The sequence below is a fragment of the Xiphophorus maculatus genome, chromosome 23, assembly GCF_002775205.1.
Source record: "Xiphophorus maculatus strain JP 163 A chromosome 23, X_maculatus-5.0-male, whole genome shotgun sequence".
NCBI lineage: Eukaryota > Metazoa > Chordata > Actinopteri > Cyprinodontiformes > Poeciliidae > Xiphophorus > Xiphophorus maculatus.
Window position 1 is genome coordinate 4,199,678 of NC_036465.1, and position 16,319 is coordinate 4,215,996.

The window sequence follows — 16,319 nt, forward strand, 5'->3', positions numbered from 1 at the left end:
AACAGTGTGTTTTGCCTTTGCAACATGTTGCTGCAAAATGTTTTAAACCCAGTGACTCAAATGTGGCCACTGACTCACTCTGAAAATGTCTTTCTTATTTTTCATCCCATCACAAGCAAGTTTGCAAACTCCAATTTGCACTGAACAATGCAGCTTGATTTGCTTTCTCACACTGCCCTCTGCTGTTAAACAAGAGGAATATGGATGTCATGTTGGGATGAGCTAAGAAACAGGTCACTTCATGGTTAAATAAGAGTCTTATAAAGTATTTGTATATTTGCAAAACTTAGAAATAACTTTCCAATCATTTTAATGGGTTACTATTACACTATTGATCATAACTGGAGGTGGAAGCTAAAGTAAGACTCCAACCATGGAAAGTTGATTTGCATATTTGCTTTGCATGTGCAGTTTTTACATTTTTGTGGTGTCACGAATTACATCAGATTCTGTGTGTTATGACTCTTTATGTGCTTCTCCAATAATTCACTGTGATGCATGTTTTATTGTTTAGACTTCTTTTCCATCTATAATAGAGATGAGAAAATAGGGTACTTTCTATCTGTCTCTGCTAGATATGTCCTGATAATCAGAGTCTTTAATGGGGGAAATTCCGATACCTTTAATGGCTTTATGTTGGGGTTTAGCTTTTCCAGATAGAAGAGATGTTATTATTAACAATAAATATTTCCAGTGGGGAGTGTTTCATTTCCGATAGCCTGCTCTGACTTTTCCGAGCTGAACAGACGCACAACAAGAAGATGTTTTATCGCTTTCTTTCACAGGGTTGCAGATTTTGTATATTTTCACTCACATTGTAACATTTGCTTTCAAATTTTTCCATTGGAACAATAAAATAAAAGACTTATATGCATTATATTTCACTATCACGGATATTACTGCTAACCACCACTAATTGAAGAAATGTCCTCTAGAAATGAAGAAAACAAAGTCCTCTTCCAGATTTATTAAAATGTAAAATGTTGTGGTTGAAGGCCAGGCATGCATCAGAGTGACTCAACTTGTTCCTTTTTTAACTGCTTATGGGAACAAGAGGATGAGGCATGACAAGTCATTTCACCCTGCGCCCTTTCCCTTTTCAAGTTTGACTGATCAAACTTGAAAATTCAAACTTTAACAATGTGGGGGTGTTAAACCATGTTTGTTCCTGTGGCAACCTTCACATTTCTCTGCCTGTGGGCTGCTTGTTCCACTTTACTTCACACACTCTCATAATCGCTAATCACTGTCCCCACTGAAGATCCTTTATGATTACAGCTGCTGACAGCGACCCTCCATCGGATGAAAGGTTTCAATTCAGCTATTTGGCTGAACGCGTCAGGCTTTCTCCCCACCTCGTCTGGCCCAACCACACAATAGCCACATCCTGTAAGGTGAATATTTACCACTTTCAGAGTTCTTCATTTCATAAACTCAGGTAGGTACAAATTAACTTTTTAAAAGGAAGTTTGTTTAGAGGGTAGATCAACTTAGGAGCATTTTGTGACATTTTGGAAAAAAGTACATACCAAAGTGGGAAGTTTTGAAGCTCTGACTGTCCTGTAATGCATGCTATGTTGTCATCATCCAAAACTGGATACCAGTATGTCAAGGTATAAAAAAAGCAACACACATAAATGCATAGTAAGCCCCTATCTTAGAATAATGTGATAAAGCAACCCGATGCAAGCAACTATTTTAAGCAATCTCATCAAAGGGGGATTCCCCAAAGACAAACATAGCCTCTCAAAGGGTCATTATGCATTTACATAAGGAGGATACTACTGCGCACCACAACTATCTTTTACCAAAGGTGAAAGAGAGCGGAAGCCTCCTTTTCACTTCGTCCCACTACCTCACCATTGCACTGAAAGAAATGAAACAAACATAATGGAAACATATGCCTAAATGGTCTAAAGTGTGATGTGACTCGGGCCAAAACAGACCAGGAAGTGATATTGCTGCTAAAACGTAACTCAGGACAGACCAGAAATTTCCAGTTCTGACTGTGACCTTATGGCACTTGGCATGACAAGTTTCCTTCCAAAGGTTTTATCAAAAACATTCAGCTTATAAAGTTAATAACTTAAGAACATCTAAATTTTACAGTTTCAAATACACCTAAAAATCTGTTTGCTAATTGTAAAACATCTAGTTAATGATTTCATGAATTTCAACTGCAATAAATATGTCTTTTGAAGAAGATATTTTAGCTTGTTAATTGAGATCCTATAAACAGGATTCATCTGATCATTTGACAAATTTAATCTTATAAGCATTAAATTGTTTTTCATGTGTTTGTAGCAGGGACTCATCAATTTAAGGAGGTTCAGTGTGCATCCAATATGCAATAATAGTCAAAATCTTTGTACAGTTTTAGTTTCTGATTTCATCAATAGTCTGATGTGAGAACATCAGACTATTGATATTCTCAATATAGGCATACAGTCTATATTGTACTGTATGCCTACAACAGTATGCCTACATACAGTAGGTATTTACCTACTGTATGTCTATATTGTGCCACTCTTACTGTTAAAGGTGTCCATTTGAAATCATTCTGATAAAAATACCCGGAGGTGTATGGTTACATTTACTTGAGAAACCTTTAGAAAAAAGTAGATTTACTGCACCATAACTCTTACTTCGACTTAAGTTATATTATTTTGAAGTAACACCACAGTTACTTGAGTATAATTTCTAGCTACTCCACCACCTCTCCCAATAAAAAACAAACATAGCTTAACCAATAAATTTCCAGACACCATCACAAACTTACAGTTTATATCATAATGAAACTTTATGTTTGCACAAAAGCTTTGTTGCTTTTGTGATTTTTTGCACTCTGTTGCAAAAAACAGAGTGCAATGGATGGTTCGTGAATTGATTCTGATAGGATGGTTTATTCCAACCATCCATCCATCCATTCTCACTTCTGGCCATTGTCTTCAGCTTATCCGAGATCAGGTCGCAGGCACTAGCATCTCCACTTCTCCACTCCGAAGTGGAGAAGAAGCGGCTCTGCTTCGAACTCCCCACCCTGGTCTCTAATGTTGAATCCAACCACCCATTGGAGAAAGGTTATGTTGGTTGCTTCTGTCCAGGATCTTGTTCTTTTAGTCATGAACCATGTCACATCACCATAGATGAGAATCAGAATGTAGACAGACCAGTAAATGAAAAGTTTGGCTTTTTGATTCAGCTCTTTTTTCATGAAAAAAGACTAGAAAAGTGCCCACAATTCTGTAAATGAAACCTCAATCTGTCTATCCATCTCCCTTACCCTCCTACCATCACTTATGAACAAAACACCTAGTTTTCCCATAACCCAGAGGTGAATGGTTTATTTACTACTAGTCAACTGCCAGCTGGGAAGGGCAGGGGTCAGAAACATTTACAATCCAAAGAGCCATTTTCCCTCGTTTTTCTTAAATAAAATTTGCCCAGAGATGTAAAATTTGCAAGAACCAAATAGTATGTTTTATTGTTAAGAACACAAACATATTCGATTTCAGATTTTAGTAAAATGTCAAACAAAAAATATAACATGAAATATTATTTGTTTTCTACTTTTTTTATTGTTTAGTAAATGCATTGTTGAATTAAGCTGCTCTTAGCTCCTTCTTCTCTCAGTTAGAGGTTTCCAGTACTAACATTGCGACTACAATTGATCTGCATTTTTCAAACGGTATCATCCATCATCCGTTGCAAAGGATCTCTGCGCCTCAACAGACACACGGCAGCGTCGTGCGTGAGTTTGGCAGTCGTTCGTGTTCCAGAATTTTTTAGACACCATCACAGATCTACTTATCTTTCGAATCCAAAATAGGTAAAAGTTTACATTTGATCTTGGTTTTGAATTTAGAACTTGATAAATGGCGTCGTTAGACTGCAGTATCAATTCTACGTTGAAAGCTGGTACCCAGGTCGCAGATTGAGTTGACGGTAAATCGTAGAGCTACATACTAATCAAAACTGAAAATTTACTCGTATCATGCTAACTGATGGTTGAAATTGGCTTACGTTGCTTGATGGGTAATTGCTAAGTTTTACGCTAGCAAGTCCGAACGTTAGCTAAGATAGCTTAGCTGTAAGGTAGGAGAAATGATTAAAAAAAAATTAGTTCGCGGGGGAAAATAAATTACTGTTTTTGTTGTCTGTTAATAAAAATACTAGTGTTTATTATATGTTGATAGTATATGACTTTTCGTGTAAAAATCTACATGTCGGTATTAATGTAACACACATTTTCCTGGAGATGACAACGCAATATGTAGGTGGGGGAGGGGTATCTGACTCTCATCCAGTCCACCTTTTCCCGTTGAAAAGAGAGAAAAAACAGACCGAGGCTGTAAAATATTTATTTAATTCATGCCACGTGTTGCTGCAAACTACAGCAGCAACACGTGCAGAATATTCAGATTTCAGCCAATTGTCAGTTTAACCTCCCACCACCATTAATTATATTTACCAAAAGGTGAAACTATTAGTTGATCTAAAGAAAGTGAATGCTAACCTAGTTATGTTTTTAGTTAGAAGAAAGTTGAATGAAGTAATGAAGAATGTCACTCCCCAAACAATTAATTATTCTCAGAAAAATGGCGGACATTATTTGAGTAATACTTTATAGCAAATGAGAGACAGAGCTGCTGTTTGGACATACCATACTCCCGTTTCTAATGAGTCATTTGACTGCAGTATTTTATGTAGGCTTGCTTGTGTTATATCGCCATCATCTGCCTTGTGAATATTTTGTAGGTAACCTCAGGACTAAAACATTACTGTTTGGTTTATGCCCTACAAACTACATTTATTATTCATTGTATTCATTTTTACGTTTTATATAGCGTTTTGATAACTTTAAAGAAATAAATCCATTCTGTTTCCCATGTGAAAATTTGTTTGTATTGTTTATATGTACCCAAACTATGTAAATGTATAAAATTAATCAAAATATGTCTGGACTTTAGTTGACCAACACATATGTTCTTCTCCACTCAGAACTTGTTTGGCTTGCAGGATGTTTTCAGCAGGTGGATCATTTCGAGGTTCTAGAGGAACCAGTTTTGCTCAAATATTAATGAAGAGTCTGCCACCAACATCCGAATCAAGAGATTCAAATAAGGAGCAATACTTCGTCAATGTTGATCAGGAACATGACTCCATCAGACAAGGAACTAAGTCGTTCAGACCGGGTATCGTCTGCAATGGGATTTTTCAGATTGTCATTTTACTAGTGATATTCTTTTTAATCTCAGGATTGTTCTTCCTCATCAGTGTTTTTGATGAGGAAAACTGGGCAGTCTAACGTGTGCTTTAATGATTCACTTCTCTGCTCCATTGATTCAACTAAGGTCATTTTGAGAAGCCAAAATCCTCTCCCAAAGAGTTGGTTGAAAAATACAAGAAGGGTGAAACAAATGCTGTGTCTTTGCTTCATCAGCTGGCCCAAGTTTTACAGTTTCATCTAGAAATCAAGGAAACAGTTACCACAGGTGAGGCACCATAATAACAATAATCAAACTGCTGTTATGGCAGGTGTGGATTGTTGAGTGGAAGGTTCTGTTACACTATCTGTTGTATTTGCATTTTGTGTCATTTGCTTAGCAACAAAATAATCAAATCTAACTTTGCTTTATATTTCTAAAAGTTGTTGTCTTCTGCAGTTGTTAATAACTGAGATTCTGTGAAAATCTGTGTGTGCTAGTTTGTGTCGTTCCCATAGCTTTCTTATTGTGTGTTTTTAACACTTATCTTTTTTGCCAAGACAAGGGAAAATAGTTTGGAATGTTGTATTAAAAGTAAGATAAGGTGGGCCATCAGGTAACATTTGACCATTTTGAAAAGTGTAAACAACACAAAACATGTAGATCAATGAGCCACCAAACTTAAGTAGCTGTTTAACACTTGTCTAAGTGACTGCAGTCTGATTACCTGTTTTTCCCTCTTTTTTTTTTTTTTACATAGGGAACTTACCAGGGTTTTATTTTGCTTTTGCTGTTGAGATCGATGGTGTTCAGCACAAGACTGGCATGGGAGTGACTAAAAAGGAAGCTCGTCTAAATGCAGCAAAGGCTGCTTTGGAGGACTTTTTGCCTAGCTTAGGCTGTCTTAAATCTGATCTCCCTCAAACATCAGGTTAGTATTTTACAAACTTTTTTTGGATGCTTGATGGTCTCAATGGATATCACATAAATATGAGAAAACTGAACATTTAAAGTAAAAGCAAGGTGTATGTTTATTTAAGATTTTGTTGCTATGTGTTCAAACAGATATTCTGTAAGAAAAAATAACAAAGCTTGCCAGAACACAAGGACTCAACACAAAAAATTTTTTAACTGAATGTGAAACATGTACGATTTGTTTCATACATGAAACACTCAATGTTCTGCTGAACCAAACACTGTTATACTTTTGAAAGTTGAATAAGAATTGTTAAATGTGGAACTGTTTGCCTATTTGAATTATTTTTCACTCCATAATCAAACACTTTTTTTTTGGTTAAAATATTGCTAGAATGGAAAATAATCTGGTTTCAGGAAATTACAAATGGATACAGCAGAATTTGGGAAAATCTATATGGATTTCATACAGCTTTAAATGTAGTAAAATAAAAAGGAAATGGCCAAGTTTGACTAGTTGGAGGTAGAGGATACAAGGAAAATGCTCATCACTGGCAATTGACTATGGTGCATGTTGTGTGAAGCACTTTATTCACAAAGTTATCTCTTAGATTTGACCTTTCTTATAACTATTTGTCCCCAGATGTTCCTCCACCCTTACCAGTGAAGGAAGATGCATCCATCTCTGACAGAAATCCTTCTAGGGCCTTTTATGGTAACTCAAGATTTCTGTTCGATAGTGTTGGTGTGCGAACCAATTTCCACACTTCTTCTGTGAATACCCTGTTGGTATTTCTGCAACCACATCTTAAGGATAATGCCTTGTCATGTTTGTTCTCTGAAAGAAGAAAATTCTGGAAGCGTATTGCTATCACGGAGGAAAAATAATTTAGAGTGCTATCACATTATAAAGTGATACTTATCTTGTTTAAGCGTGATAATATGTTGGATAAACGTGATAGTTATCTTGTTTAAATGTGATAATTTTATGTCCAGAAGGTGGCGAGTACAATGGATAACAGGAATTGGTCAAGCTTTCTTCATGATTGGTCTAAAACATGGAGAGATACTGATGCTGCTTGTGGTTGAAGTCATTCATAGTATGCGCACTGTGAGCAGGATCCTAAACAGAATGGGACTGCACAGAACAAAACGTCAGTTTGATCCTTTAAATGTTGCGGCATTCCTATCTGACCGTCTGGAATGAAGTTGAAGTTGGCTTCCGATTGCAGCTTCTGATTTGGGAAATGGCTAAAGGGCAATTATTACAGAATGAAAGCTTCTTCAAACTCAACGGAGGCTCAGATGTATTTGCTGAACATTTTCTGTTCAGATTTTTATTGAACAATGCAATAGCTGAATAACGGCAACGGCTGTTCATAACCTAATAACCGAAATCAACAGAAGGCAAGATAGTGACAAAAGACAAAAGTAGATCCAGTTAAACATATTTCAAAATAAAAGACTTCCTCTCTTCAAAATAAAAGTAAATAAATTCATTCCAAGTGGTCAGTTAGGAACACCATCTAGAGCACAGGTGTCAAACTCCAGTCCTCAAGGGCCGGTGTCCTGCAACTTTTAGTTGTGCCTTTGCTGCACCACACCTGAATGGAATAATTGGGGCATTAGCAAGGCTCTGGAGAACTGATCTACACAAGGAGGAGGTAATTAAGCCATTTCATTCCAGTGTTTTGTACCTGTGGCACTTATAAAAACTGCAGGACACCGGCCCTTGAGGACCGGAGTTTGACACCCCTGATCTAGAGGATCGGACTGAGTGTGTAGCCTCATTCTGTTTAGGATCCTGCTCAGAGTGTGCATACTATTATCACTCAATACACTTATATAGAAAACATGCACTATTTATCATCAGAAAAGTTACATGTCTGATTCCATTTGCTTTAGATCAACAAGCAAGCTTAATGTTCAAAGAAAATAAAATAAAAGTTTCAATAAAACTCTACTTTAAGTATCCTTTTGCACACTTAGTTTTTATTGATAAAATGAATACAGTTGAGTCGATATTGATATTTTTTTCTTTCTTTTTTTCATTTGGTTGTTCAGAAAGGAAGAGTTCGGTCAACCTCCAGATTCCACATGCTGTGAAGGATCAGCTATCTAAACTGCTGAACAACCATCCAGAGTTCTCTAGCTGTGGGGAAACAACAGCTGCATTCATTGTCAAAACTTGTAAGTAGACATTTGGGAGAAAAACTGTCCCACAGCATTACAGCTCTTCCACCATGCTCAACAGTTTCCATGATATGCTTTTCAACCTATTCATCCATTTTACACCAGACTGACCTGGAATATTTCTTGTTAAAAAAATAAATATAAAAAGGTCTTGGCAGATAGAAGTGGGGGAACTTCCAGTTAAAGTCCTGATGGGGTTTAAAAAAATTTTTTTTCTTAGGGTTTGTTACGCTTATTTATTATTTATGCCCACTTCACGTCTTAATAAACGTGGAGTGGGCATGAGGTAAGCTAGACGAGTGAAGTAACTGCATGTATCATAGTGTTTGTCAAAAATGTACACTAAAGATATGTAAACTGGACATGACTCTAAGAACAAGATATATATATTTATATATATATATATATTTTTTTTTTAAGCATTGAAATATTTCACTTAACCCTGTTCTTGTAGCCACTGGATGCGAGGTTGTTGCTCTTGGGACTGGAAACTTCAACACCAAAGTGTCATCAAATGGACGGGTTGTGCATGATTCTCATGCTGTTGTTACAGCAAGGAGGTCTCTCATGAGGTATTTGGTTATTAATTTTCTATGATGGTCTACTTAAATTTACTACAAAACATGCTGTAGGTTAACATTCTCAGTTGGTGAGAGAATTGTTCCTTTTTTGTTTGATACTTGCTTCAGTGATTATGACCATAACATTTCCAGAATAGCTGTATTCTTCTAGCATAATAGATTTTTGATTAAATATTTTAGTTTGTTATTAGCTTTGAAGTAGTTTGCATTAAATATTGTTAGATAACTTTTTTGCAGCTATATTTTTGACATCTTCCTGAAAAGATGATTAAAACCTACCCTACAACTCAAGGCATGTCACCACATGTTTAGTGAAGTATATGTGATGGGTCACCCTCATTCTGTGTTACCAGGTACCTGTACCGGCACCTGCTGATGTATTTCAGCAAAAATGCCAATCTGACTGCAAAGTCCATCTTCACTCATAACATCAACAGCAAACTCCTCAGCCTGAAGAGTGGGATTACCCTGCATCTGTATGTAAACCAGCTACCAAAGGGTGCAGCACAGATTCCAACCAAGCTGTAAGTATTTGCTCGTTGGGCATGTTTGCAACCTTTTTAAGAACATTCAAAATTAATTCTTGTTCATCTTTTGTCTGTACAACAGACGAATGAAAGATAAATTTAAAAATAGGCACTTAGATTTAAATATTAATAATTCATTTTTTAATTTACTTGATGGAGTTCCCCTTTGCTAAGAACTTGCAATGTTCTTAGTAAATCTGTTGGCTTGTGATTGCCTAAAATAACAGCAGCCTTTCCTTTCTCCCCACTTTTCTGTTAGTGCTTGATTTTTAAACAGCAAAGACCCTTAAAGCAGTTTAATCCACTTGCTTAGGACAGTTGCATTTTTTTAGAAGTCAGAACAAATAAAGATGTCACAAACAGGAGAGTAACTTTAGCAATTGACCATCTTAGTTAGCCCAAAACAACCAGAAGTACAATGGCGTACCTTTTTGGGAGAATGCTATATCTTATTTAATATCTATTGTACTTTATGTTTAGTTAGGTTTTTTTTCCTTTTTTTTAATTTTAGTGTTTTTAAATTTGTAGATTAGTACTTTTTTGAAGGCCGCTGAGTTACTTGTATTATAAAAAAAATGATAGAATATCCAACATTTGAAAACATTCTTTCTTATTTTAAGGGAGATTCAGCAAGAAGACATAAAAGAAACTTGTGTCTTACGTTTCAAGATAAGTCCATGTTCTCCAATGGAATCAATACATCCCTTTTTCACACTCAGTGAATGCTTGTTTAAAAAAACAAAACATGATTTCAATTTTGACCAAAATTATCATGATTATTTCTTCTGCAGTTAGCCAGCCCTACCCAGGAGTTTTTTCTTAATGTCATTATTTATTGTCAGGTTGTTTCTCATGTTCGTTTTAACCTGGAGAGTAAAAGCTAATCAGTAAATCTAAACTGAAAGGTCTAAATCTTAATATGTACCATGTCCTTTATTCCCAGGCGCCTGAACCCTTTTTCCATTACAACATGGCAAGTCAACAGTGAGATCAGCCTACATCTGTCAGTTGAGGGCAAGGTACTATGTTCAGTTATTTATGGGAATAAAATTTGAAAGCTTCTTTTATGTATTTGTGGTTTTTGATTAAAATATTAACCCTTAACAACAAATTTTTTTTTCTTTCAAAGGTGTTTTCAGTTTTCTCCTCAACCCTCGATAACTCTGCTAGCGAGATGGTGAGCATGTCGACCACTGATAAGATCACTCAGTGGCAGGTGCTTGGATACCAAGGAGCCTTACTGAGCCACTTCATTGAGCCTGTCTATGTCCAAAGCATCCTTGTAGGTAAGTCAAGCCATTTGTCTTTGATTGTATATTTCTCCTTGTGTGTTTTCTGTTTAAGGAGGATTTCCTCAAGTGAGTTATCAGAAAGTTTGATGCGACATCATACCTCTGTCTAACAGTGTGATAGAAAAACAAGAATGCAAAATTTATTGACATAATTTGTAGTTAATGGTTTAGTTTTTAAATGTCATACATTCTGTTAATTTGGTTTGTGCCAAAGTGTAGATCAGTGGTGGCCGACTCCATTCCTCAAGATCAAATGTACTGAATATTTAAAATTTGTCCTGATCTAATGACTATTTGAATGAATGTCTAAACAACATTCTCACTATGTTGTCAAGTTCTTTGTGTTGGATGCAAAAATTTATTTCATTCACTTACACTCAAAATTATTCCACAGGCAGATCTTGATTTAAATTTATTTTCATTTGTCCAGCATGTAGGCACATGGAGGTATAATGCCAGTTATGACTGGAATGATTCATCAAAGGATTTGAGTACATTGATTACTAAAATTCCTCTAGGCTTTATTAAATTATGTTCTGGCTGGTTAATTATTTGTATTGCGCAACCCTCTCACTTGTTGTATTAAGTGCTATTTGCAGCTATGGAGGAAGACCAGCCTCCAAGAAGGAGACAACTCAGTTCATGTGCTACACAACAGTTGGTATTTCACAACAGCACGTCCTCGATGCTATAACAACTCAACAGGAAACATTAGAGTTTACATCGGTGTTTTAAAAAAATCCAACCCGATTAATGATCTCTGGAGGACCCCAAATGAAATGTTTTCTTATTTCAAAAAAAGTAACTGAATTGTTTATCTACTATCAATTTCTCTTTCATAGATTTCTTCTGCTAGCTTAAATAGCTACTACAAAAGGGAGAATTCTCTTTATGCAATTACTACAGTAATAGTCAAAAAACTGATAGATTACTCGATTATAAAAATAATCATTTACAACATCCCTATGCCAGCCAGAGTCCATACTTGAATCCTTAAATCTTAAAATTTATGGAGGGAGCAAAATATTAGGGTGATGGCAAGGAGGCTTTCTGACCTCAAAGACTTGGAACATACTGCAAGAAAAAAACTTTTGGTTTAATGAAAATGATTTAAAATCTAAATCTGGCTGGGGCATGAATAATTTTTCTTTTAATGGTATATCATTTCTAAAATAATTGCCTGGTAATGAATTCAAATGTGTTTTACACTGGGTTCCACCACAGCTGCATATGAAACTGACGTGCTCTGTTTCTTCCTGAATAGGGGAAAGTTCATTTAAAAATAGTTCCTTATCTCACGCTGCTGATGCCTGCAGCTTGCTCTCAAGGTGGGTGCTCCTGAGCACCAGCAAATTCCCCAGACCTGTAACCAAGATAAAAGGTGTGAAAATATCATAGTTTCCAGGTTGGAGGGGTGCCTAATTGTCCCCACCTCTTATAATTAACATGGCAAAATAATCACATTTGTCCAGGATGAAACAAGGGGAAACTCCAAAGTTAGCTGTGCTGTTTTTAAATGAAAATGTTTATAGGTGCAACCCCAGATTATGAGATGGGACGGCATGGCAAATACAAAAAAACAACAACAATATATATGTATATCTTGTCAACTTATTTTAATTTGCTTTTACATTGTATATTTATTGTGAAACATCTCATTCTGTGTAGGTATTAATACAGGCTTTTAAGTTTACAAGGGGAGTGTTAATTGCTTAGAAAATATTTCCAAATAGGTTAAAAATGTGAGTGACTGTGCTGTTCTACACAATAAATAAATGAGCAACAGATTATTTTGAAACTGCTTTTTCAAGCACCACACTTTAAAGGAAAGGGCTTGACATTGTATTCATCCATTATTCACTAAAGTCAGGAGAAACTGTTAGAAATATTTATTTTCTAACCTATTAAATTTAACAACAGGACCTAAAGCTAGGTTCTGTGACAATAGGGGGTTACAGCTGTGACTTTAGCAAAGGTCAGTGACACTTCTGTGATTATAATTTTCATGCATATAAATAGTCTTTTGCAAGGTCCATCTTTTGAAAATGCACACCCACAAAATAAATTGAAGAAAGATTATAAAGAGTACACTTAAAATGTATTTATGTTTGATATTAAGCTAGCTAAATGTGGAGAGAAGTGATGGCAGCATCACAGTGAGCTCAATGCTTCATATTCCTAAATTTTAGGTTCATAATGTTGCCAGTAAATCTGAGAGTAAAATTAAAAGCAATTGTTGTAATTTGTCAGTTTCTTTTTGATGCATTTCAACTTTTCAGAATTCAGAAACTGGACATTATAAAAAGTAGTATAAAAATTGAGCAAACTAATAACTACATAAATGTCACAGCTGCACTGCCAAATTATCAAGTTTTGAGCTTTTTATGTGAAACAAAACAGGTGACTCTGGTTGTACTGAAATCCGAGGGATGGAGATGTCTGTGAACCAGCGTGTGGAGGGAATCACCTCCCTGCTGCCCATGTTCTACTGCATGATGCGACCCCATATCAGCTTGGTGCCTTCTGTGGTCACCTCTGACACCGGCAGTCAGCTCACCTGTGGTATCAACTGGTGTGAAGGAGACGGCTCTGTGGAAGTTGTGGATGGTCTAGAGGGCAAGACCATTGAAGAGTAAGCCTGTCATATTTTGCATCTATTATACCTTCATGACTAGTTTACAGTTGTGCTGTTTGTTGGAGGTATAATTACTTGTAGGCCATCAAGTATTAATAATATGATTGTGAGTTCAAGGTTTGTATAAAGTGCTTATACATTTGAATTGGGTAAGGTATGCAGACAGATTAAAAAAAAAGTACAGAATGTGCCATAAAACTATAATTAACTCTTTCACAGCTTCCTATTCTTTTTGGGGGGTTTTGGTGACACCCAAATGACTCAGATTATTAAAAACTTTTAATGTCAGACAATACATAGTTCTCATGTGATGTCATACTTCCAGGAAGTTTGTAGCTGATAGCCATCTTGGTAAGTATCCATAACTAACTGTCTTGACAGTTACAATGGCAACAATAAACAAGCCAACAGCTTAGAACTAACTCTCGGTTCCTTCTTTTCTAAATTATAAACGATAGAAGTACCCTACAACTATTACTCAATTACAATTTTTGATGACTTTCATTTTGTTGGTCTTAAAGCCATAGTTCATCTATGCTTTGAGCTGTTCTTGCCTACCAGGATGGCGGTTCAGTGGTGCTTATCACTTCCGGTTCAGTCTTGTGGGAACTCTGTATTGTAATCCAAGTAAGTAGAACAGCAATTCTCTAGTGATGATTTCAAGGGGAAAATGCTATCCAACCAGCCTGGCCCTGTGTGAAAACATAATTGTCATGTTATTATATTGGAAATGAATTTTTGGTTCATGTTTGGGCCTATCTAATCTATTACCGATTTCCTTGCTGTAGGTCTCCATTTAAGAGTGGACCTGCTTTGGCAAGCCGCCTGTGCAAAGCAGCAATGCTGCACCGCTTCAGGTTGGTGGCCAAAGAGGCCCAGAGACAGGACCTAGTCACCACAAGCTGCTACAGAGAATTAAAGGTACCCATTTACACATGAGCGTTTACACTACAGACCTGTATTCCATTAAAAGTAGAATTTATTTTTTCTATCAGCCTGTTTTGTGTCAACAAACTGGAATTTAGGCTGAAGATAAGATGATTGTTTTTGTTAAAGTTCACAGGAAACTTATTTTTTTAAACTGAAAATGATGCATTTTAACTCAAGAATCAAATTCTAACAAGAGGCCTGCTCAAGTCTCAGATCAAAACTTTCAACTTAAAAAGAATTGTGAAAGTAGTTTATTTGTCTGACATTTTCATCAATTTTTTCAAATATATTAATTATTGGTTTTAGGCAATTACTCTACTTTTTATTCAATCTATTACTTTCTTTTCATTGAAGATGATGGCTAAGCCGTACCAGGAGGCCAAAAGTGTGCTGCGGGCATACCTGTCTCAGCAGGGCTTTGGTTCATGGCTGGAAAAGCTTCCTGACAGTGACAACTTTAATGACTAAAGGAGCAATTTTCAACTGAAATCGTTCTCGTTTTTTGGGGGGGGGAGAATTAAACCATCATTTTGTTTGCCACAGTCTTGATGGGTTTTAGAAGTTAGACGGTGGTTCCTCAGAGGTCTTCATTGTTCATCTTTTCAGCAGGTTTGTGAAGATTAGAAAGTTGAAACAGAAACAATTATTGTTTTTCTCGTAATTTGCAACTGACTCTTTAGTTGGCCAATCATTTTACTTTTCCTTTTTGTGTATGGCATGATCATCGAGTGAAAACTACATTCTTTCCCGATGTTGTTTTATCTTATTTGTAAAATAATGTTCTGTTAAGTCAAGGTTGTAATGGTGTTGTTTTGGGACTGCCTTAACAAAGATCTGTTCTGTCTGTTGAATTTTTATCTCTCTTTTTTTTATATATTAAGGGATTGTTTTCCTATATACAGAGATGAAGCAATAAAACAAAATGCATGTTATAAAACGTATGTGTTGAGTTTATATATTTTTTGCACACAGTGGTCCATACTTCAAGAATTTCTGTCAATTTTGATGATTATGGGGTGTACCTAATCGAAGCTTGCAATTAAGTTTCTCTGAAAATAATTATATTACACCGAAAAAAGATTCAAAAAAATATTTTAAGGCCAACATAATCATAGAAAAGGACTGGTCACATGGCAGCTGTCCAGTAGACCATGACTTAAACTTCCTACACAAAGAGGCTTAGCCACAAAAGGTTGTTACTAAAGAAGTTGGCTTTTCAAAATGCTGCATCGAATTATAGTATAGTATACTGCATGGAAGAAAAATATGTGGCAGAAAAAGATGAAGAATCAGGGATCACCTCAGCCTTGAAGGTTTTGTGAAGCGAAGCTCATTTAAGAGATTAGTAGCAATTCAAGAGGAATGTACTGTGACTGGAGTCGGCACATCAACTGCTACATGGCTTTGAGGACATTTTATTTTATTTTTTTTTTAGATTGAATACATTTTTCATTTCATAAATCTAGAGTCTGGATAAATAATGACGCATAGGAGGGAAGTTTCTATGGTCATTGATGAATTGTAGATTTATTTCATCTGCTGGCCTCGGCCTTGTGTTTTATCCGGTGTATAGTAAGAGGAGCTGTTTGCCAGAACATTTTAGAAGAGTTAATACTTCTCTGCGGAAGAGCTTTATGCTGATTTGATTTTCCAGCAGGACTTGGTCCCAGCCCACTCTGCCAAATATACCAAACCTGCATAACCATGGTATCACTGTGACTCATGGACTTTGAAGCAGTAGAATCACCAATGCAGACAGTTTGAAGGCCACTATTGAAGCAACCTTGGCTTCTTTATCACCTCAGCAGAACAATATTCTTAGCCCCAATCAAGCATTGGTTCATATAGTGTACAGTATATGTCTACTGCACGTTGTCTTTGAACGCCTTACTGTAACATGTCTGCCACTGACAATCAGTCTAAAGCAATAGTCAAAAGGCTCCAGTTCTGGGGAACGGGTGTCCTGCAACTCTTAGATGTATCTCTGCATCAGCACATCTGGCTCCAATATTAGCTCATTAGCAAAGCTAATGAGCTTT

General features: G+C 36.2%; 1 protein-coding gene across 2 annotated transcripts; it reads left to right on the forward strand.

The window, feature by feature from the left end:
• The first annotated feature begins 3,714 nt into the window (after positions 1-3,714).
• On the forward strand, positions 3,715-15,193 carry adad1 (adenosine deaminase domain containing 1). 2 transcript variants are annotated; one of them, XM_023328352.1, is made up of 13 exons: positions 3,715-3,751; positions 5,002-5,195; positions 5,355-5,495; positions 5,968-6,138; positions 6,766-6,837; positions 8,187-8,312; positions 8,770-8,887; positions 9,250-9,420; positions 10,367-10,442; positions 10,553-10,709; positions 13,116-13,347; positions 14,139-14,271; positions 14,635-15,193. In XM_023328352.1, exons 2-13 carry the CDS (start codon positions 5,021-5,023, stop codon positions 14,746-14,748), a joined length of 1,686 nt encoding a protein of 561 aa, XP_023184120.1. In that variant the 5' UTR covers positions 3,715-3,751; positions 5,002-5,020; the 3' UTR covers positions 14,749-15,193. The 2 variants fall into 2 exon arrangements, with proteins under 2 accessions (XP_023184120.1, XP_023184119.1); XM_023328351.1 differs by having other exon boundaries at positions 3,744-3,829.
• Positions 15,194-16,319: the final 1,126 nt, after the last annotated feature.

What these genes read in the sequence shown, in the direction of transcription:
- adad1 (XM_023328352.1), top strand. Translation starts at nt 5,021, where the DNA reads ATGTTTTCAGCAGGTGGATCATTTCGAGGTTCTAGAGGAACCAGTTTT. An exon ending in AACTAAGTCGTTCAGACCGG is followed by an intron (nt 5,196 to 5,354) that starts GTATCGTCTGCA and finishes GATTCAACTAAG; the next exon opens with GTCATTTTGAGAAGCCAAAA. An exon ending in TGATCTCCCTCAAACATCAG is followed by an intron (nt 6,139 to 6,765) that starts GTTAGTATTTTA and finishes ATTTGTCCCCAG; the next exon opens with ATGTTCCTCCACCCTTACCA.